This window comes from Pelodiscus sinensis, chromosome 16, assembly GCF_049634645.1.
Source record: "Pelodiscus sinensis isolate JC-2024 chromosome 16, ASM4963464v1, whole genome shotgun sequence".
Classification (NCBI taxonomy): Eukaryota; Metazoa; Chordata; order Testudines; family Trionychidae; genus Pelodiscus; species Pelodiscus sinensis.
Window position 1 is genome coordinate 3,750,494 of NC_134726.1, and position 21,696 is coordinate 3,772,189.

Sequence of the window (21,696 nt, forward strand, 5' to 3'; positions counted from 1 at the left end):
GTGCTGACAAACAGCTGAGCTGGCACAAGACGGCGGCCATTTTTATTCTAATGAAGCAGGGGCTATTTAAATCCCTGCTTCATTGACTGTCAGTATGTCTAATTTATATGCCTCTGCCAACAGAGGCATGAAGTCTAGACATACCCTAAAAGAGAGAAAAGTCCTTTTACGTTGTCCTCTCCATTCCCTGGGCCAGTGCAGGATTATTTGCCGGAGGTTTATTGGCGTTTTGCTGGGTCCAGTTTTATATGCCCTAACCAATCCATCCCTTCTCTCAGGAGAGGGTTCTACAGCTTAGTCGATCTCACTGATGTTCAGTCAAGACTTATAAAATCATAGGATACTAGAAGTGGAAGGGATCTCGAAAGGTCATCAAGTCCAGTCTCCTGCATTCATGGTAGGGCCAAGCATAATCTGTCTAGATCATCCCTGATAGATGTCTAGCCAACCTGCTCTTAAATATATCCAGTGATGGAGATTCCACAACTTCTCTAGGCAATTTATTCCAGTGTTTCACCACCTTGACAGTTAGGAAGTTTTTCTAACCTAAACCTCCCTTGCTGCAGTTTACTCCCTTCCTGATAGCATGTTCCCTTTTGTCTGTCCCATTACTCCTACTTGTACGTCAGAGTGCTACATTAAATACTCCTTTCCCACTTAGATCTTCAGCTATTTCATATGTTTATAGACCAGTCTCACTGCCTCTACTTCCAGTTGCCATCCCTTTGCTAAGCTAAATATTCAGTCACTCCAGACTGCTAACTTTTGATGTTGCTCTTTTCTTAGCTCCTCCAGTCCATGTATTTTTTTTCTGATTACCAAATGAGCTGTGGTTCAATGCTATGGGGAGTAGGAGCAGGCTGCAGTGGGAGCAGGAACACTTCAAAGGGGCTAATCTGTGCTGACACAACAGTTTCTCATGGCCCATCCCGGTGTCAACAATGTGGAAGCTGAAATCTGATTAAAACCTGTATTCTGGATTTTTTTTTTTTTAATTGAAAGTGCTTCTCTCTGTTCCAGAGGTGGTGACAAAATATAGCAACTTCATCAGCTTTCCCCTCTACCTCAATGGGCGACGCATCAACACTTTACAGGTAAGATTGAGAGTCGTGGGTTGGGCAGTGATTGGAAGGGAAACTTGTAGTCTTGCAGTGGGGTCAGGAGATCAGTGAATAGGTCCAGAAATGACCAGGGACTGCCAATGGGTGAAGCAGTGATGATTTCTTAGGGCAGCAGTGGGCAACTAAGGCTAGTAAATGAGCCGCATGAGTGGGCCTTCTTCGTCTCAATGGACTACAAGATTGTCATAATCAAGGTGATCTTCTGGGATAGGGTAGTTTTGCTAACTGCGCTGTGTACCTAGAATTTGTGGGGTGTGCAGTTTAACCTGTGCTTTATGGCTTGAGTGCATGAAGTCTGTGACCTCTCCTGTCTCTATCATTGTCGTCATGTAGAGTCCAGTGATTGCAAGTCGCTGACTATCTTCTGTCTCCAAAGTGGTGGCATTAATTCATACCCCCCACACACCTAATGTGCACATACAGTGTACTTAACAGGGAGAACCACGTGAATGTTCCCCGTCGCACCTTGTGAGCCTCTCAGAAGTCAGGTTAGCAAGAAGTAGAAACTGCTCGCTGGCCTCCTGGAGTGATCAGTACTAGCTCCGTTCCTTTTTAACTTGTATGTAAGTGACATGGCCCAAATGACATGCTGCAGGTTCATTTAAGCTGACAACCTGGCACTAGCAACACAGGCTGTAACACTCAAGTCTGTTCTCTTCAAGGGAATGGCAGCAGTAGTCGTCTCAATCAGGTGTCCTATTCCTATCCAAGGTCCCTGTCCTGGTTCTCATTCTTCCATTTTTCCACACAGCAAGACTGATTCCCTGCAAACTTAAATTTGGAGATGGGACCCATGTTACAGAAACTGATCCCCCCTCCCCCAGGAATTACTGAATACTTGTCATTTAGCCAATGCTACATTGGAGCCTCTTCCCACTGAAGTGTGATACGTTGTTTGGCCACAGAAATAAAATCAGCCCAACATCCATTGTCAAGGCACTTGCTGGATTCCCTATGGAATCCTTGAGAGGAGAGAGATCTGGCTGCAGGGAGAGCCAGTCTTTGTAAGGTGGGAATCCTTAAGTGTCCCATGGTTGTGCAGGATACGATGTTGTCAGCTTTGAAAGGCCAGGCCATAATTAGTAATAGTGCGGCCCAGCTCAGGACCCTGTCCAGAATGATGGAATGTGTTAGGAGAGGGGCAGAATAAAAAGCAAATGTGTCAGCGTGTGGCTGTCGGGGGGAGGGGGAGTGTCACAGTTACCAGACTGGTGGGAATTTAAGTATCCTCCTCCCCCACAGGCACTCTGGATGCTGGACTCCAAGGAGATTGGTGAATGGCAGCATGAGGAGTTCTACCGTTTCATAGCCCAGGCTTATGACAAGCCCCGCTACACCCTGCACTACAAGACGGACGCCCCCCTCAACATCCGCAGCATCTTTTATGTACCCGAGATGGTGAGACTCGGGGGGGGGGGGGGGGGGGAATCCTCAGTGTAGGCTGTGATCACTTCAGACCTCTGAAACCCATAGTACCAGCAGAGCATGATGCTTTCATATGAACGCTGCTCAGGGCCCCAAGCAGTGCCCCCTGGGGTTTGATGGTGTGTCTCCTTTCCCTCTTGCTTCCACAGAAGCCATCCATGTTTGATGTCAGCAGGGAGCTGGGCTCTAGTGTAGCCCTCTACAGCCGCAAAATCCTCATCCAGACCAAAGCCGCTGACATCCTGCCAAAATGGCTGCGTTTCCTCAGAGGTAGGCTGGCTGGGAAGTGAGCTGGAGTGTATGAAGGGCTGCAACAGCATCTTCCTTTAGTGTCACTTAAGGCAGTGGCTGCAGATTAGTTTCTAAAGGCTGCCAGGATGATGACGTGAGACATCTGCTAGATATTTGTGGGGAGGGAGAAGTTAGCAAGGGATTGAGTACTCTAGGTCCAGTTGTACCCTACTCATGTCACTGCCTGTTCTAGGAGTTGTCGACAGTGAGGACATTCCCCTGAACCTCAGCAGGGAGCTGCTGCAGGAGAGCACCCTCATCAGGTGAGCAAACAGCGGGGCTGGTTCCCAGGGCGTGAGTGAGAGTGCTACTCCATCTCTGGGTATGTGGTGATAAGCTATGGGATGCCATTTCAGATCAAGACCTGGCAGGTGAGCTGGGCAGTTCAGCTCACTTCATGCCCCGGATTGAGAAGCTAAAAAACAGTGCAGACTGTGACCACCTCTTTACCTCCTTCTCACTGCCTCATTGTCTGTCAGAACCACCATTGTCCAAAGCATTGGCTTTCTCCTTTATCTGTGAAGACATTTAGTTATCTGTAATTAGCTTTTATCATTCTAGTGTTTCAGGTTTGTAGCTGATGAATGTTTTGTAGCTAGACTTTCTACCATAGTGTTTTGTAGTTAGGCTTTAACCTAAAACCTTGGAACACCTTGGTCCATCGACTGCTTTTGAAAATACTTGTACTTACTGCAGGAAACTCCGGGACGTTTTGCAGAAAAGGCTGATCAAGTTTTTCATTGACCAAAGCAAGAAGGACCCTGAGAAATATGCCAAGTTCTTTGAGGACTACGGGTTGTTCATGAGAGAGGGGATTGTGACTATAGCAGAGCAGGATGTCAAGGTACATACTTTACTAAGTATCTGGCTGGCATGAAAAAGAACAGACCGCTGTCCAGATTTGGGATAAGGCAGGGAGGTGCAGGAAAGTGATTCTCTTCACTGGATCCTACCATTTGTTCATGTGACCTTGTTACAAATGTTCCAAAACATTCTGATCTCCAGTGTCCTACAAGGTTTTAGAAAGGGGTGTATGGGCAGGTGTCATTCCCCATCTTTTCTCAGACACAGCCCACACACTAGACAGAGTAAATATGCCTTCTCCCTGGGACTAGCTGTTATTAATCCCAAAATTAACACCCCCACCTCCCTAATTATAGACTTGTCAATCTAACATCCATCCTGGGCAAGATACGGACAACTGAGACAGTACTTGATTCATCAAAAATTAAAGGAGGGTGATATAATCAGTATTGATCAACGTGGGTTTATGGAGCATAGATCCTGTCAAACTAACTTGATATCTCTTTTTTGGTAAGATTACAAGTTTGGTTGATAATAGTGATGATGTAATAGACTCCTGTAAGTTATTTGACTAGCTATCGAAAGACATTTTGCTTAATTTTTTCTCTTTCTAGTTTTTTAACGTGGCTCATGATTAAAAGCAGGCTACCTGACAGAACTCCAAATGTAGTTATAAACAGGATCACCATTGAGTGGGTGTGTCCCTAGTAGAGTTCCACAGAGACTGGTTCTTGGCCCTATGTTGTTTAACGTCTTTGTCAATGACCTGGAAGAAAACATAAATCATCACTGATAAAGTTGGCAGATGAGGCAACGGTTAGGGAAGTGGTAAATAATGGAGAACAGGTCACTGATGCAGATGGATGGGTTGGTAAGCTGGGCTCAAGCACACACTATGTGTAGAGCCCTGCGGGGATGCAAAATGTGCATCCACGTCCAATCTGCAAACATGATACACAGATGCAGATATCTCCGACTATGAAACGGACGTCTACGCATTTGTACATGGTTACATGTAAATGCATATATCTAGGAACCAAGGATGTAGACCACACCTACAGGATGGGGGAATCTATCCTGGGAAGCAGCGACTCTAAAAAGATTTGGGGGTTGTAGTGGATAGTCAGTTTTAGGGGATGCCGTCCTTGGATTTAAGCCATGAAAACACCCTGTAAAGCAGTAGTCACTAACCAGTCGATTGGGATCGACTGGTAGATCTCAGAGCCTTTGACGGGTGATCCTGACCGGTTTGGCCAGGAGGCTTTTAAGTGCTGGCACCTCATCTGCTCCTCTCAGCTCTGCTGTGCTGCTCCTGCTCTCTGCCTTGGAGCTGCCCTCCGCCCTCTGGGAGCCTCCTGCTTGCTGTGCAAGGCATGAGAAGAAGAGGAGGAGTTACTGATATCTGGGTGCCCTTCTCCCACTTCCCCATCTCCACAGAGCAGAGGAGGGTTGGGGGTGAAGAGAGTTTGCTGGCTGCTTTTGGGAGTGATGCAGGTCCAGGGTAGGGGTGAGCCTGCCTTAGCCCCACTGTACCACCATCCAGAAGCCACATGTGGTAAGCGGTGCCCAACTGGAGCCTGCATTCTGGGCCCCAATCCTGAACCCCTCCTGCATCCCAAACTCCTGTCCTAGCACTGAGTCCCCCCTGCACCAACACTCCCTCACAGACCCTGCACCTCGAACCCCCTCCTGCACCTCAACTCCCTGCCCCAGGCTTAGCTCAGAGTCCCTCCCACACTTCAAATCTTGTAGCTCAAGATCAGAGCCTGCATCCCCCGCACCGCTGCCTGATAAAAGTGAATGAGGGGGGATGGTGTGAGCAGGGGCAGGGAAGGGGCGGAGAGGAGGAGGGACCAGGGTGTTTGGTTTGAAGTAGATCCTGGATTGCACTTAAATTCTAAAAGTGACCTTGTGCTTAAAAAGGTTGTAGACCCCTGCCGCAAAGAAACCACATTTCCTTCTGTCTGTGCTGTGGAGGAGAAGCTCATCCAGTTTTTCCAATGACCTGTTGCCCCCAGTTAGCTGCTGTATACTGTCTGTGGCACTGCAAAGACCTGGGCAGAAACTCAAGCAGGTGTCAGGCCCCTCGCAGTCCCTTGCATGGGAGACCACACCTCTGACTCGGTAAATTTCCTCACCTAGGAGGACATAGCGAAGCTGCTGCGTTATGAGTCCTCAGCGCTGCCTGCAGGCCAGCTGACCAGCCTGACTGAATATGCCAGCCGCATGAAGGCAGGGAGCCGGAATATCTACTACCTGTGTGCGCCCAATCGGCACCTAGCTGAGCACTCGCCATACTTCGAAGCCATGAAGAAAAAGGATATGGAGGTGGGTGAGCAATGTACTGTGTCACAGCAGGATACTAGTTGGTATCAGCCTCCCAGAGTGCTGCCTCTGCTGCTAGGCCCAGGTTCCTCTCTGTAGGGTTCCTTGGGTCTGGTGTATTTTACAGGCTTGCAGGATACAGCAGAGCTGCTGCAGAGGAGAGGAAACCAGGGATATGTTGCTCCCTGCCCTCTCCATGTGTTACTTCATCTTCAGTCATTCTGCGGTGCTGCTGGAGCCTATCAGTCCTCTGCCTCCTCTTGGGCGTGGATATTCACCTTGCAGTGGGGAAGGGTTTATTGAAGGGTACTGGGAGCCTCACAAAGTGCTGAGTTGGTATTGGTCTGTATTGGGGAACATTTGTGGGCTCTTGCATGTCCTTGGGCTTAACACCACGGCAGTACCACTGTCATACCTCAGAGCCAGTCATTAGTGGGCAGTGTCCGTACCAGGGTGGTGAGTGAGGAGCGGGTCAGTGGCTGGGCCTTTGGCCTATTCCAGGTGTCCCTGGAATGTTCTCCTCACCTTTCATAGTTCCTCCCCAGGGCAGCAAGAATTCTGTCTCCATCCTCCTCCTCTCCAGCAAATCTCCCATTGTGAGTTTTAGCAGAGCCCTCTGAGGAGGTTCATTTCCTCTTGGGCACTGAGCAGGGATCTGATAGGATCAGGTGGGCGTATTCCACACTGTCCATTTCATAGGCCTTCCATGGATCTGTGGCAGAGGGTGGGGATGAAATCTGGAGGATAGATTACTTGAACTGGAAGGGACCTTGAGAGATCATCAAGTCCAGTCCCCTCCCTCATAGCAGGACCAAGCACTGTCTCTAGATCATCCCTGATAGATGTCTGTCCAACCTGCTCTTAAATATCTCCAGTGATGGAGATTCCACAACCTCCCTACACAATGTATTCAGTGTTTAACCACCCTGAGAGTGAGGAGTTTTTTCCTAATGTCCAACCTAAACCTCCCTTACTGCAATTAAACCCATTGCTTCTTGTCCTATCATCAGAGGCCAAGGAGAACAATTTTCCCCCTCTTCCCTTTGACTCCCTTTTAGATACTTGAAAACCGCTATCATGTCCCCTCTGTCTTCTCTTTTGCAAACTAAACAAGCCCAATTTCTTCAGCCTTGCCTCATAGCTCATGTTTTCTGCACCTTTAATCATTTTTGTTGCTCTTCTCTGGACCTTCTCCACATCTTTCTTGAAATGTGGTGCCCAGAACTGGACACAATACTCCAACTGAGGCCTAATCAGTGCAGAGTAGAGTGGAAGAATGAAGAAAGACAACAGGAGTGTTGTCTTTCTCACAACACTCCTGTTAATGCATCCCAGAATCATGTTTTTCTTTTGCAACAGTGTCACGCTGTTGACTCACATTTAGGTTATGGTCTACTATGACCCCTAGATCCTTTTCTGCAGTACTCCTTCCTAGACAGTCGCTCCCCATTCTGTATGTGTGAAACTGATTGTACCTTCTTAAGTGGAGTACTTTGCATTTATCCTTATTAAACTTCATCCCATTTACCTCAGACCATTTCTCCAGTTTGTCCAGAATACTCAAGGATGAGCAGTTGTATCTATAATTGGCAGTTTCTTGACTCAGCACTGCATCTGCAAAGAGGAGACCTCTTCAAGAGAAGGCTGTTCTGGGTGTGCTGAGATTTTGTATGTCATGGCAAGGCAGAGATTCCCACACTGTTCCCCAGTGTAACCCCCATTATAATGAACCATTTCCTTCCGGGACCCCAGACAGCATACAGGGTGCTAAGCAACATGATATCCTCCATCCGCATGACTGCACATGCACCATACATGAGGCCCCACCATTTTACTCCACAAAGTGGCATCCTCTGCACAGCGTGCTCTCATACATATGGTGCACGCAAGATCATGCAGTGCAGAGGATGCCACTTTGTAGAGCAAAATGGTGTCCTCCATGCACTAGCACCATACGTGTGAGGTTATGCAGTGCGTAGCAGAATGGCATCCTCCATGCCTTAGGGACAGCCCTGACCTCAGCTGCTGATGGTACGATCTGCTTCTGCAAGGGGAGGGGTTTGCACAGAGCTCAGCAGTGTCAGCCAGCAAACCACCATGGGTCCTTGAGGCGTGTTATGTGTGTCTGGGGAGCAGGGAGTTGGAGGAGCAACTTGAAGCTCACGAGGCCACTGAGGAGTCAGGAGGCCAGTGGCTGTAAAGGGAGGGGCAGTGCAGATCTGCAAGCATTCGTTCATGATGCTCTTGGGAAAGGGAAGAGGCAACTGTCCATGCAGCTCTGAGCTGCCGGCAGTCCTGTTCGTCCCTGGACTCCGCGTTGCTCACTGTCCTTTCCCACAGGTGCTGTTTTGCTATGAGCAGTTTGATGAGCTGACGCTCCTGCACCTCCGGGAGTTTGATAAGAAGAAGCTGATCTCAGTAGAGACTGACATCGTTGTTGACCACTATAAGGAAGAGAAGTTTGAGGAGAGCCACCCAGGTAGGGCATCTCTTCCCCCCCCATTACAGTTGGTGCATGGTCCTGGGCTCAGCATGTACATTCTCCAGCTCGGCAGCCAGATGGGGCCGAGTCTCCCACAGGTTAGCCAAGGTGGTAGCTAGTGAGAATACCCTAATTTCATGTCCTCCCTCAAGAAAGCATTAAGGCATGTGAGCAAAACGCTCTCTAGTTTGTATCCTGCCTCTGCAGTGCCGGCCTGGCCCTGACCTGGGCAGCTGTCTCCTTGTATAGTGGCTAAACTGCTGGTGGCCAATTATTGCAAGTTCCTTTCCTGTCACTTCCCCACCTTCTCTGAAGAAAGGGGGGAGGGATGCAGCTGCCCCTCCTAAATCAGTGCTGCCTGCCCACTCTGGGAGACTTTTAGCCAGCCTGCCCTGTCCTGTGATGCTATTTAGGTGGCTGAGGATTCATGAGGCCAGTGGCTGTAAAGCACAAAGGACTAAATGTAGGTCTCAATAACGACACTGAGACCCCTGAAGCAGGAGCGCTGTAGCAGAGCTGTAAATTCTTCTCTTTAAAACAAAAGAAATCTAACATTGCCCTGACTAGTAGGAGAGCAGGCCTTGTCTGCTATGGACAGGAGCCAAGCAGTTTTCTTGTTTAAAACAATTAAGTTCACTGGCTTCTCTGGTCTAACCTAGTTTTAAAGCCCACTTTATTGTAATAGCAGACATTGCTGATGCCAGAGGGTAGGGCTTGGGATGGAATAAACTTTCTCTCTTTGTGCATGGGGTGGTCTCTGGAATGATGCATGTGTATCGACCTAGTGCAATCTCTCTGTCTGTGGGAGAGCAGATGGGTATGTGACATGGACAAAGCTGCTTTTCAGGAACAAAGCACACAATCCCTAGTGCTGCCCCATGGCAGTACTGTGATGTAACCCATCCTATCCCCACAGCTGCAGAACGCCTGACGGAGAAAGAGGCTGAGGAGCTGATGGCCTGGATGAGAAATGCTTTGGGTTCTCGCATCACCAATGTTAAGGTACGTGTGCTGTAGTGTTCCAGGAGCTAAAGGTGGAAAAGACCTATATAGATCATAACCTCAGAAAAGAGGAAGTCTGGTAGGTGGTCAAGGCTCTGAACTAGGGCCCAGAAGATGTGGGTTCAGCCAAATTTGATCTTGGGCAAATCACTTGATTTCTCTGTGCTTCAATTTCCCCACCAGTTAAATGGATATAAATTGTTCTTCCTTTGTCTTGTCTAGTCAGACTGTAGGTGCCTTAGGGCATGGATGGTCTTTAACTGTTATGTGGAGCACCTGCCACAATGCGGCCTTCTCTTCAGCTGGGCCACTGGATCCCATAGTTGTATAAATAATAAGTCTACCCCCATTTCCCTTCTGCCAGGGCAAGATGTTAGGAGTGTATCTGATGGTCTCACGCTTCTCAAGGGATAAGGCTGGAGCTACATGACCCTTTCAGTAATATTCCTACATAAACCCAGCTCTTGTCTTTCCTCTGGTGTGTCAGTTTCAGCCTTGCTCCTTTGGACACTGTCCTCGGGTCTGTACACCCCAGGCTGGTTTGGCAACCGCAGGGCTAATGCAGACTGGCTGCCTGCTCAGCCTGAGCTGATAGGCAGCCCCATGGCAGCTGGGGTATTAAAGGGCTGTGTGGCAGGAGGGCTGCTAGCAAGGCAGAGGGACTGTAGAGAGAAGCTGGTGCTAACAAACTGAGAAGCTGAACATGAGGCTGGAAAGCCCACGGATAAGGAGCAGCAGCTCAGGGAACAATTAGGTTCTTGATACAGTTTAATTATGGCTACTCTGAACAAGGGCCCTGAGCTGGAGTCCAGTGGATTGGGTGGGCCTGGGTTCTTATGCCTCATACCCAGACTAAGGAGGGAGAGGGAAAATGGTCATGGCATGTTAGAGGCCAGAGGAGTGAGTCCAAGACCGCTGGACTTCGAGTTCTTTGTTTGGCCCTTTCCGCTAGCTATGAAAGGAGATCAACTGAGCAGGGACTTAGCTAGAGAGTTAGGTTGTATAAGATGACAGGCTCTGTTGACACTCCAAGAACTGGAGGGGTTATTAGACTGACAGGACCGTGGCAGCACAGCTCCTGGACACAGAGAGGCACTCCAGTGGCAAGGATATGCTCCTCCAGACACCAGTTCTTTGGCTTGGCTCAAAGGTGTGATTGTGGTTGAATTGTTCAGGTACACTAGGGCTACCAGGGAGCAGTTAGGGTGGTAGTGAGTACGTGGAATGGTCAGTAACATTTGGTGGGAGAATAATTCCTTGAATTCTCCCTCTGTAAGCATTGGACTGAACTGAGACAGAGCTTCATCTTCATCCTACACAGCCCTCTGGGTAGATCATCTGAATTGTTCTGCCTCCGTACAGTGAGGGATGGGACTAGCTTGAGGGCAGAGAGAGGATTCAGGGCAGCACTTTCCTGGTGTGGGGATGGATGCTACAGAAAACCCTCAGGTAGGCAGATACTGGACAGAGGCAGAACCTTCGGGTAGGTAGATAGTGGCAGAGGCAGAAATAGAGCCACGTCATCCAAGCTCCCCACCCTGTGCTCAGTGTGTCTCACATGTACCATTCAAGCCATGGGCTTTCACCCTCTTGTAGGCAGTTTCTTGGGTGTGGCTGTAAGTTCTCTCTGAGCTTTGTGTAGATTCTGCAACAAGGGGACATTCTCCTCCCTGCCGAAATCCAGCCTTTGAGCCCTTTACTTTCCCCTTCCTCTGAGCCATGTGCATTTCCCATCTTGTCCCTGTTTGCTGTTCCTCTGACAGGTGACTCCACGTCTGGACACCCATCCGGCCATGATCACTGTGCTTGAGATGGGGGCTGCCCGCCACTTTCTGCGCATGCAGCAGCTGGCCAAGACCAACGAGGAGCGTGCCCAGATCCTGCAGCCCACACTGGAAATAAACACTGGGTGAGATGGGGCAGAGCCAGAGCACTGCAGCTTGCAGGAGGTGCAGAGGCAGATATTGGCTGGCATAGCAAACTTGAACCAGCTGGGATCCTCCATTCTCTTCGCATGTGTGCTGGTGTGTCTTGGCCTATGGAGCTGTGCCTAGTAATGGATACATGCCCCTGCCAGCCCACATGATGTCCAGCCTCATGGGGGAGTTCCCTGGCAGCAGCCATCTGTGTTATCCATGCAGAAAGGGGAAGAAGCTCAACAGATACAGTAATGTACATAACATAATCCCAACTGTACATGTCAAATGATGGGGTGTAAAGTAGCTATTACCACTCGAGAAGGATCTTGGAGTCACTGTGGATAGTTCTCTGCAAACATCCACTCAATGTGCAGCAGCAGTCAAAAAAGCAAACAATGCTGAGAATCATTAAGAAAGAGATAGAGAATATCTCATTGCCTCTAAATAAATTCATGATACATCCACATCTTAAATACCATGTGCAGATGTGATTGCCCCATCTCAAAAAAGGTATTTTGGAATTAGAAAAGGTTCAGAAACGGGCAATAAAAAAGACTAGGGGTATGAAACAGCTTCTGTATGGAGAGATTGGGACTTTTAATCTTGGAAAAGAGACTAAGGAAAGATTTGATAGAGGTCTATAAAATCATGACTGCTGTGGAGAAAGTAAATTAGGACGTTTTGTTTACTTCTCAACACACGGACTGGGGGGCAACAAATGAAATTAAAAGGCAGCTTGTTTAACACAAACAAAAGAGAGTATTTCTTCAGACAGCTCAGTCAACCTGTGGAACTCCTTGCCAGAGGATATTGTGAAAGGCAAGACTTAGACCAGGGTTCAAGAAAGAACTAAATCAAGTCATGGAGGGTAGGTCAATCAATGGCTGTTGACAGGGAAGGTGTCCCCAGCCTCTTTCAGAAAGTGGGAATAGGTGATGGGACGGATCACTTGATGACTACTTGTTGTTTGTTCCTTCTGGGGCTCCTGACATTGGCCACTATTGGAAGACAGGATACTGAGCTACATGGATCTTTGGTCTGACCCAGTATGGCCGTTCTTATCGGGCTTTTTCACACATTCCAGGGGTACTGCAACCCTGTGCTGATTTCTCATTCCATTGCAGGCATGCACTGATCAAAAAACTCGATCAACTGAGGGTCAGCCAGCCTGACTTGGCCCAGCTGCTGCTTGATCAGGTGAGGGCCATGTTTGCACCATGCTCCCTGAGCAGGCTACCACATCTGTGGGCAGTAAGGGAGTGGACCAAGGCTGTCTTGTGGCCAACTGGAATCATGTACCCAGTGATCCCCACTCTCGGTATTTTTAGTACGCAGTGACCATTTCCCTAGAATGTTTTGGTGTCATCCAGGGATGGGTCTGTGTTGCTCATTCTGGCCTACTACAATTCGTGTCTGGTGCAGAGCTGAGAACGATGCTGTTTACACCAGAGTGGGCAGCACTAGTGGGGGGGGGGGGGAGGGAAGGAAAGGAAAGGAAAGGAAAGGAACCAAGCAGAAAGAATTCATAGGCAGTACCTGACATTTAAGATGGCTCTCTTGAAGTGTGGAGGGATGGTAATTGTGTCTGAAACTGAACAGGGCTCCAAATGGCACCTCACATTCATACACTCGGGGCATGGAGTGCTGGAGAGCCACCAAGGTGGCTCCTGTTGCTAACAACATCTCTTCTCTGTGCCTTTGTCTCGCTCAGATTTATGAGAATGCCATGATAGCAGCAGGACTGAATGATGACCCCAGACCTATGGTGAGCCGTCTAAATGAGCTCCTTACCAAAGCCCTGGAAAAACACTGATCCCCAAACTGATCGAAGGGGCAAGCTCTGTGCCAGGTATCAGCCGCAGTTCCTTCAAGCACAACTTCCACTGTCAGCTGATGGAACAGCCGTCTGGTCCCAGACTCCGTACAGTGAGACTAGAATCTCTGCAGGTCTGCGTGGCACATGAATGTGCTCCCAAGTTTCACTTTAGAGAGAGGTTCCAGTTGTAAGTACTGGGCTGTGTATTACCCTTCCGGAATGGCATCATCCAGCTGAGATCAAAACCAGGAGATTATCGCTAAAATGATTTGCCAGGATTTCTGAGGTTGGCTCCAAAGTTCTAATTTCATATTGATTCCAGAAACAGTCTTTCCCAATAGCAAAATTGACATCAGGAGTCCACACTAGCTCCATGAAACAGCCCCAGATACCCATTCAGGAATTTGCCCTTGTACACTGTGGGCTCAGAACACCAGCTTCGGCCGAGCAAAATGAGTTTGTCACAAAACTTCCACCCAGTGGTTAGCAGGCACCGGGATAGATGGTTGCCATTAACAAACATAGGTCGGAGTGGTGTGGCAGATAAGGTAGCTGAGCCACTGGATAACTGAACTCATCTCTGTATCTGGGGATATATTTGACAAGCTCACTTGGCATTTTGAACAGTTTTTCCAGGGTTTCTGCCTCCCTTGTGGTATAATTGGCATGCCCTAGGTAATCGCTGTTCTGCTTATTTATGTTAAATAAATTCTTCATTTAATGATACCTTCACCAGGGGAATTTGCCTTATTTTTCTCTGTTGTGCCCCAGCTCTGATAGCATGACAGTTCATATCCTTTCACACACTCCCCAATGCTGAGAGGCAGCAGCGTCCTAGAATGGTGGGGAAGAGCTCCTTCTGCCAGTGGTGTGGGGGATGGGGAAGGCCATATAGAAGGAATTGGAAGGGAAGTAGGAGGCGAGTCCCTGAGCTATGAACCCTAATTCTTGTCCTTAAGGTACTAAGAGCTAAACTCCAGGTTTTTAACATGTGCTAACTACCCAGCAGAAAGGGCCTGAGAGAGACAAGCTACCATGGTCCTCTGTTTTTCTGTTTCACCGGGCAGTTGAGCTCAGTGTACAAGATTTTTTTTAATAACCAGTAGCATTGCAAACTCAGTGTGGGCTCTTACTGGAGAGTTCAGGATGAATCAGAAATAAGATTCTATAAGTAGAACTTGGTTAATGATTCTGGTGCCATGTGAGCCAGCATAGAATCAGCTCTCTCCCAGAGATACTTGAGCTCAGCAGGTGAACACAAATAAGCAGTAAAAACTTGTCACTAAACCAGCATTTTGTGATGCTGACCAGACAAAATTGAAGAGTAATGTTGTCATTTTTTAAATACCATAAACTTACCTCAGCCTTTGGGAAGATCAGAAAGTAGAGCCTTTCACCTTTCCATCTCTAGGATTAACTCAGACTAGCATCGTCAATGTGTGAAGTCTGTTCAGTGTCTATATGGTGGATCATGAGCCAGCTCTGCTTAAGGTATATGTAGCATCTTGTTGCTGTTTAGTCATTTAAATAAATACCACCCAGTAAATTGGACTTACTTATGGTCTGCATTATACTGTATATAATACTAAGGTCATGTCTACAGTACATGGAAGATTGATACTGCTGCGGTTGATCTTCTGGGGTTCAATTTAGCTAGTGTCGTGAAGATGCACTAAATTGAACTCAGAGGGTGTTTCCCTCAGCACCAATAAGGTGGTGTGGCGGGTATCCCCTGATCCTGCACCTCTGTCCGCAGCAAGATGAGACTCCGCCAGCCAGTAGAATAGAGAGGGTTTATTGGTTCTCCAGGATACAGTACAGAATTGACGTCATATGGTTACAGGAGTCAGGGCCAGGCAGCCTTGGACCCCTTGGGATAGGGGTCCACTAGCCCCTCAACCCCCAGTATTCAGCTTAGTCTCTTCATGTTTTTCCAGCAAAGACTGCCCTTCTCCAAGCCACACCCTTCTGTTGTTCAGATCCCTTTCCTCATCAGGTGAGAACTGGTTGGACCATGAACTACATGAGGAGAGCCTCCAGGCGACCCCCCCCCCCCCCCACTGGGCAGTGCTTACAGATGCAGGCCAGTAGGGGTCACCTGCAGCCCCCACTGCAACCAGTGAATGCCCAACCAGAGTGGACCTACAACCACTAGAGTAAACAGCCCCCCACTACGTCACACCTGCTCCTAGTGAGGAGTATAATGGAAGTAGCCGGGAGCGTTTGCTGGCATCAACCTCCTGCTGTGTGGATGGCAATTTAAGATGCATCGACTCCAGCTATGTAACTAACATAGCTAGAGTTGTGTATCTTAGGTCATCCTTCTGCCCTAGTGTTGAGCGGGCCCAAGAGTATAAATGAGGCAGTTCAAATTCTGGGGTCAGGCAAAACCTAAGGCTACATCTACAGTGGCAGCTTCTTGCGCAAGAACTCTTTTGCGGAAGAGTTCTTGTGCAAAAAATCTTCCACAAGAGCGTGTCCACAATTCCATGTGCTTTTGCACAAGAGATGTGCTTTTGCGCAAGAGCATCCATGGCAGTGTGGACACTGATGGTCATTTTAACCATAGGGGCTTCTTTCACAAGAAATTCATGTTGCCTGTCTACACTGCCCTCTTGTGGATCAGCTCTTGTGGGCTAATTCCTCATGGGGAGAGGAATAACTCTTCAGGAAGAAGCCCTGTTTTACAACGCTATACTGTAAACTTACTTGTGCAAGAATGCTCCTGCAGTGTAGACAGCAGGCAAGTTTTTGCGCAAGATCAGCTGTTCTTAGGCTATGTCTACACTGGCAGCTTCTTGCCCAAGTGTTCATGTAATTAACGGGTAATAAATTAGGCTCTTAACCATCCTTTTTTCTGAGGCTGGTCAGCTGACCCACAGGTAGCACTAAGGAGTCAAATACATCCTTAACATAGGCAATGCCAAATAGTTATAGACGGTGAAATCCAGTTTGGAAGGATGTGTCTGAGACCCTGTGCTTTGGGACTTGGACAGAATCCCTTGAAGGTCTGGCTGGGACTTTGAGACTGGACCAGCTCAAAGTAGTTCCCTGGGCTACGTAACTGAGAACAGAGCTTTGTTCATCCAGACTTCCTGCTAAAACATTCAAGAGAGTGTCTTGGGTAGAGTCCAGCGTTGTGATTTACAGACAAACCACAGGCCAGGAATCTGCACTCTAAGCTCCTTCACCAGCAACTGTTTAAAACATTAAGGGAGGCTATTGTTTCCAAAAGCAGAGAACTCGGGAGCCATTAATAATACTTAGTAATTCTGTTTATGCTTTGCAAACACTAATTCTCCCATCTCCTTCGTGAAGTTAGTCATTACTGTCTATTTAACTAGTGGCAAAACTAGCACTGAGGGTAAATGAATTGTTCAAGGGCACACAGTGAATCTGAGCTAGGGCCTAGATCCCAGAAATCCTAAATACATTTCAATAAAAAAATGGAACCAAGTCATTTGAGATGTACAGCCATTGCCAGAGTTTCTAGCCCAGCAGCTCCGGAGCCTTTTCTCCCAAGAGAATTCCTGCCTGTTCTCTGGTTCAGCTTTAATGTTTGAAAACTGAGGCACCTTTCAGCTCTATCAACTGTGACAGGTTGGAACCCCCCTCCACACACACACCACGCTGCCATCTGATATGCTAGTTTCCGCTGCACCAGGTTGCTCTTAGACCCATCCAGCACACAAGCAGGCAAAAGCAGCCCCCACAGCAGGGGCTGGAGTAACCTTCAAGGCCACAGTAGGTCTGGGGCCAGAGCAGCCCTTGACATCTGAAGTCATGGCACAGCTGGGGCTGGAGCAGCCTGTCCTGCCACTGGGTGGGGCTGCTCCAGGGTTAACTCTGAAACCTAGCACTTAACTGGTTAACATTTTAAAAGTTAATTAACATCCCTGCATTCAGCAAAGCCACTCAGGACACAGTCCTGAAAGGCTCCTCCCTTCCATGGAAACCACAAGGAAGCTCACCTTTGTTTCAGTAAGCACAAGTACCATGGGTGTCGAAAAAAATCTCGGTCCTCCTAGGGTGGCCCCTATACAACGGAAACTTTGTGGTCCCCGGGATATTCCTGTGAGACTCCTTATTGCCAGATCACGGGGCTTAGCCAAGGGGAACGACGGATCTGTTGTCAGCACGCTGGTACCCGTGAACAGGGCGAGTTCCCTCTAAGGCTGTGGTGCTGGGGGCGCGCAGTAAGCACGGATTCCCCAGTGGATGGCAAAGCTAAGAGGGGCCATTGGAGCGCTCCTGCTGCCTCATTAAACTCCCCGCAGGAGCCGGGAGCTGTGACTGGAGAGCCGTTCCGCACTCGCCCGTCTGCGCGTGACCGTTTAACCGACAAAACGCTCGCGCGGGCCCAACCTGGCTGAGCCGTTAGCAGCCGGTCGAGCCGAGGTGCCTCCGGAGCACGCGCAGCAAGGGGAGGGGCCGCGCATGCGTACAGAACGAGGTTTGGGAGGTGGCCTTTGTGTAGCGATGATGGGGGTTTACGCATGCGCGAAGAAGCCAGACGACGGAAAGCGGCCCACGAATGCTACCCGCTAACGGCCGCCGTTTCTTCTACGCATGCGCCACAGATTCTGCGCGTGCCTTTTGGGCGGAATGTGCTGCCGCCCGGCTTAGTACCCAGGGGTGCGGAGCTGCCGCCCAGCAGAGGTCAGAGGGTCCGGGGGAGGCCGGGACGAGACGATGTAGCGGGGGGAAGATTCTCTGTTGCGTTGTCAGCGGCTGGCGCAACTTCTGGTTCCCATGGAGACGTTGTCAGGCAGCACTGCCGTGATGTCACAGTGCCCGCTGTGATGTCATAGTGCCATCGCTGTCACGTAGCACCGCTCGGCGGCTTTGGCGTGAGGGGCGATGGTGGGAAATGTGGCGCCCCCAGCAGTGCGGGTGGGAATCCCAGCCGGTCGCACCCCACAACCCTTCCCTCCCGGCCCGGGCCGGGTAACGAACCGTGCTAGACCAAGTCTCTGTCCAGCATCAGCCCGGGGATCCGTAGCTCGGGTCTAAGGCCAGTGGAAACGGCGCTGCGCCATTCAGCCTGGTGTTCCAGGGTTTTAAACAGTGGCAACACCTTGAAGAGGAGTTGTGGGGGGCACGTATGACAGCGTGGGATTTGGTGAACAGATCTCCTTAAAAGCACGCGCAAAGCCACTGCTAAATTAGCCACTTTTTAGTACACCGCTCTAAAATTGTTGGCTTGCAAAAGCCGTGCTTGGCAGTGCACGGTTAAAGTCTATCAAATAATTACTGGTGAAGAAAATGTAGGTCAGGCGTTTCTGTTCTCCCAGGCGTACAATTCAGGAACAAGGGGATATCTATGGAATTAAAACATTGGCACATTAACACAAAATTCACAGGTTTGCCAAAGAGGCCATAACATTAGCAACATTCAAAAAGAGATTGAACATTTATATGGCTAACAAAGACTGTCCAATAGATAATGGTAACCATGCCAAAATTTTGAAAGATGCAAACTTCATGTGTCTGTGCTCAAACCAACCTTGTTAACTATTAGGGTGAGGCTGTCATGGTGGCAGATCATCCCACAGCTTCATAATGAGGTGTTTATGCATCTTTCTCTGAAGCATCTGATACTAGCCATCATTAGGAGGGTGGAGATGGATGGCAGGAGAGAGATCGCTTGATCATTACCTGTTCGATTCACTCCCTCTGGGGCACCTGGCATTGGCCACTGTCGGCAGACAGAGTACTGGGCTGGATGGACCTTTGGTCTGACCCAGTATGGCCATTCTTATGTTAGAAACAGCACATCAGACTAGATCGATCGCAGATCCAGTCCAGTGTGGCAGTTCCTATATTCTGTAGCAGCAGTTCTCAAACTGTGAGTCCGGACTCCAAAATGGGTCTTGACCCAATTTTAATAGAGTCTCCAGGGCCAGCCTTAGGCTTGCTTGTACCTTAGGCTGAAGCTGAAACCTGAGCTCCACCCACACCTAGGGCAGCGTGGCTCCAGGGTGGTGGAGCTTAGGCTCTGGTCCCTTCTCTCTGTCCCCCTCTCCTCCTCCCTGGAATGGCAAGTCTCTGGCTGTGTTCTCTCCCCCCACACCTAGAGCGGTGGGGAGCAGGCTCTGTCCCTTTCTTCCACCTGAGTAACTCTGTTGTCAGAAAGGGATTGGGGTGCAGTGAAGTTTGATAACCCCTAGTCTATACTATTGTTCTGTGGATTGACTATTTCATTATCTAGCATGGCATCTATTCCTAGCATTATGTTCAGGAAAAGTTAAATTTATATTAGTTTAAAAAAAAAAGCCAAAACAATTTTGCTATGTAGGGCCTGCTTCTCCTATCAGAAATGCTGTTGACTTCATTAGAGTTAAACTGGTAAGAGAGAGGAATCAGGCCTTTTGTGCAGATTCTGTGTGTAACCAAGCTAGGCATAGATAATAAGCCCCATTAGCAATTTGCGGTAAAAATTAAAATGTGGGATTTTGTTAAAAATTGCATGGATTTTCCTTGAGCTATCGCAGCTCTCTCTTATCGTCACAGATATTTATAGCCGTCAGATTCGTAGTTACTTGTTTCACTCAGCTTTGTACTATTGCTTAACTGTAGCAGATGCAGGTTCACTCAGACCATATTACCTGGGGATGCAGCAGTTGCATTCTCTCTGCAGCATCTTCAAGGCAGCAAAGTGGAAATCTACCTTTCACTTCCAAGATCAGAAGGGATTAGATACCAAAAGAGCCGATCCTGGCTGGAAAAGCAAGGGATGTGGTGATTTAAGACAAAAGCTTTTGTCCTGTTATTGCGGACATTCACATGCTGAACTTTATTGTCAGCTCTGCCACTGGTCTCGTGGGTGACCATGGGCCAGTCACCTTCCCCCTCCCTTTCTGTCTCAGTTTCCCAATCTGTAAAATGGGGTTAATGATACTGACCTCTTTTGTAAAGTGTGTCAGGATCTACTGATGAAAAGCACTGTATAAGAGCTAGGTATTATTATTAGTTATCAGGTAGTTGAATTGACTGATGTATGGTCCATCTGTCCCTATGTCCTTACTTCCAACAGTGGCTTATGCAACATGCTTCAGAGGTTACGAACAGAACAGGGCAATAATAAAGCGATCCATCTCCTAGCATCCAGTCCCAACTTCTCTCAGACAGAGATTTAGTGGCACCTCTGACCATCTGAGCTAATGCATTCATGGACCTATCCTTCATCATCTTTTTCAATGAGTTCCACAGATAGTGTTAAGAAGTACTAACTCAGTGAAATTAAGGGCTCTCTGGTTCTTATGTTAGAAGAGGGGTAAATAACACTTCACTTTCTCCATACCATTAGTGATTTTATAAGCCTTTATCATATCCTGCTTTAGTCATCTCTTTTCTAAAATGAGCAGTACTCTTGGGTTTTTTTTGTTTGTTTGATTGTTTGGTTTGCTCTTCTCTCTTTTTTCAGATTTTAAGATATCTTTTTTGTGATGAGGTGACCAAAACTGCATTCTGTATTCAAGGTGTGGGCATATTATAGATTGATGTAGTGACGTTATATTTTCTTATTTATCTCTTTCCTAGTTATTCCTAACATTCTTTTGGCTTTTTTGATTGCCGTTGCACATTAAGATGTTTTTTGCAACCCCAGGGATGCAGAGAAGCCATGCCTTGTGAACAGTGTAGCAGTACAGTGAGTCTGCCATACTATGGTTACAAAGGATATTACTGTGATGAGCATGACATACAAGCCTATGTAGCACTGAACTGAGAGAGACTGCATGAGGGAAGGTCTGTGAGAGGCTCCTCAGGAAGGTCTGCTGTAGATCTGTGGGTTTCTCTCCAGCAGCAATGGGAAGTACTGAGGGCTGTAGGAAAGCTTATGGCTACAGTACTTGGGCTGGAAATATTCCAGGGGGTCTCTTTCTGCTGTGGGTTCCAGCACAAATACCAATTCTTTCCCCATGCTGTGTTTTGACTGGCGTGATTGAAAACTCTGCTTCCAAGCTTCCAGGTCCTCTGTAATAAGTCTTCAAGGGAGGGGAAGTAATATTTATGGTTCCAGCACAGCAGCACAGAGCCCTCCCTCTTCCTGGGATCTTTCTATAATTAGAAAACTAGTTACTTATGGAAAAAGAAACATTTAATTCCATTTTTGAGGAATGAAGTGCTTCCAACTTTCCCTCTATTTTGATCCTTCTCTTGAGACCTCCTTAAGTCTTTCAGGGACCATGTGCCACTGCTTTCTAGGTCTGCTGTTGAGTGAGGTAATGCATTCGTCCAGTCATGGCTGTGCTGCTTTTTTCGCAGTCCAAGCTCTGTCTGGCGCCAGACTGTTAACTCAGTCCAATTCTCCTGCACTTCAGTGTGAGGCACTGCAGCTGTATCATCAGTTCCTCATAGATCTCCAAAGCTGGAGTCCCCTCCTGCAACCCAAAGCTCTCAGCCCCACCCTGGAGCCCACACTCTAGTCACATTATGTTGGGTTGCGGGCATCAACAATTTTCTTCAAGATGAGGAAAAAAAAGTTTGAAAACCCCTGATATAAAATAT

General features: G+C 48.2%; 2 protein-coding genes and 1 long non-coding RNA gene across 6 annotated transcripts in view; 2 read left to right on the forward strand and 1 right to left on the reverse strand.

The window, feature by feature from the left end:
- The window catches only part of TRAP1 (TNF receptor associated protein 1), a 38,971-nt gene extending 25,054 nt beyond the window's left edge, over window positions 1-13,917 (forward strand). Inside the window, exons 8-18 of the mRNA XM_075899109.1 lie at window positions 1,021-1,094; window positions 2,364-2,519; window positions 2,696-2,816; window positions 3,031-3,100; window positions 3,534-3,681; window positions 5,784-5,969; window positions 8,307-8,445; window positions 9,365-9,450; window positions 11,214-11,359; window positions 12,494-12,566; window positions 13,081-13,917. Coding sequence (XP_075755224.1) covers window positions 1,021-1,094; window positions 2,364-2,519; window positions 2,696-2,816; window positions 3,031-3,100; window positions 3,534-3,681; window positions 5,784-5,969; window positions 8,307-8,445; window positions 9,365-9,450; window positions 11,214-11,359; window positions 12,494-12,566; window positions 13,081-13,182 — 1,301 coding nt within the window. The 3' untranslated portion in view covers window positions 13,183-13,917. The remainder of the gene's footprint in view (window positions 1-1,020; window positions 1,095-2,363; window positions 2,520-2,695; window positions 2,817-3,030; window positions 3,101-3,533; window positions 3,682-5,783; window positions 5,970-8,306; window positions 8,446-9,364; window positions 9,451-11,213; window positions 11,360-12,493; window positions 12,567-13,080) is intronic.
- LOC112547016 (uncharacterized) overlaps window positions 1-17,294 on the reverse strand; it is a 30,993-nt gene extending 13,699 nt beyond the window's left edge. For 2 of the 4 annotated variants that reach the window (XR_012896092.1, XR_003090749.2), the window contains exons 1-2: window positions 17,157-17,294; window positions 4,291-4,407 (exon numbers count right to left, since the gene is read on the reverse strand). This is a non-coding gene — a long non-coding RNA (uncharacterized LOC112547016). Of the gene's footprint in view, window positions 1-3,094; window positions 3,354-3,675; window positions 4,408-4,832; window positions 5,004-17,156 lie in introns of those variants that run through there. The other 2 variants (XR_012896091.1, XR_012896090.1) reach the window with 2 other exon arrangements.
- A 404-nt stretch (window positions 17,295-17,698) lies between these two features.
- The window catches only part of SLX4 (SLX4 structure-specific endonuclease subunit), a 30,035-nt gene continuing 26,037 nt past the window's right edge, over window positions 17,699-21,696 (forward strand). Inside the window, exon 1 of the mRNA XM_006130606.4 lies at window positions 17,699-17,844. The gene's annotated coding sequence lies outside the window, so the exon portion shown is untranslated. The remainder of the gene's footprint in view (window positions 17,845-21,696) is intronic.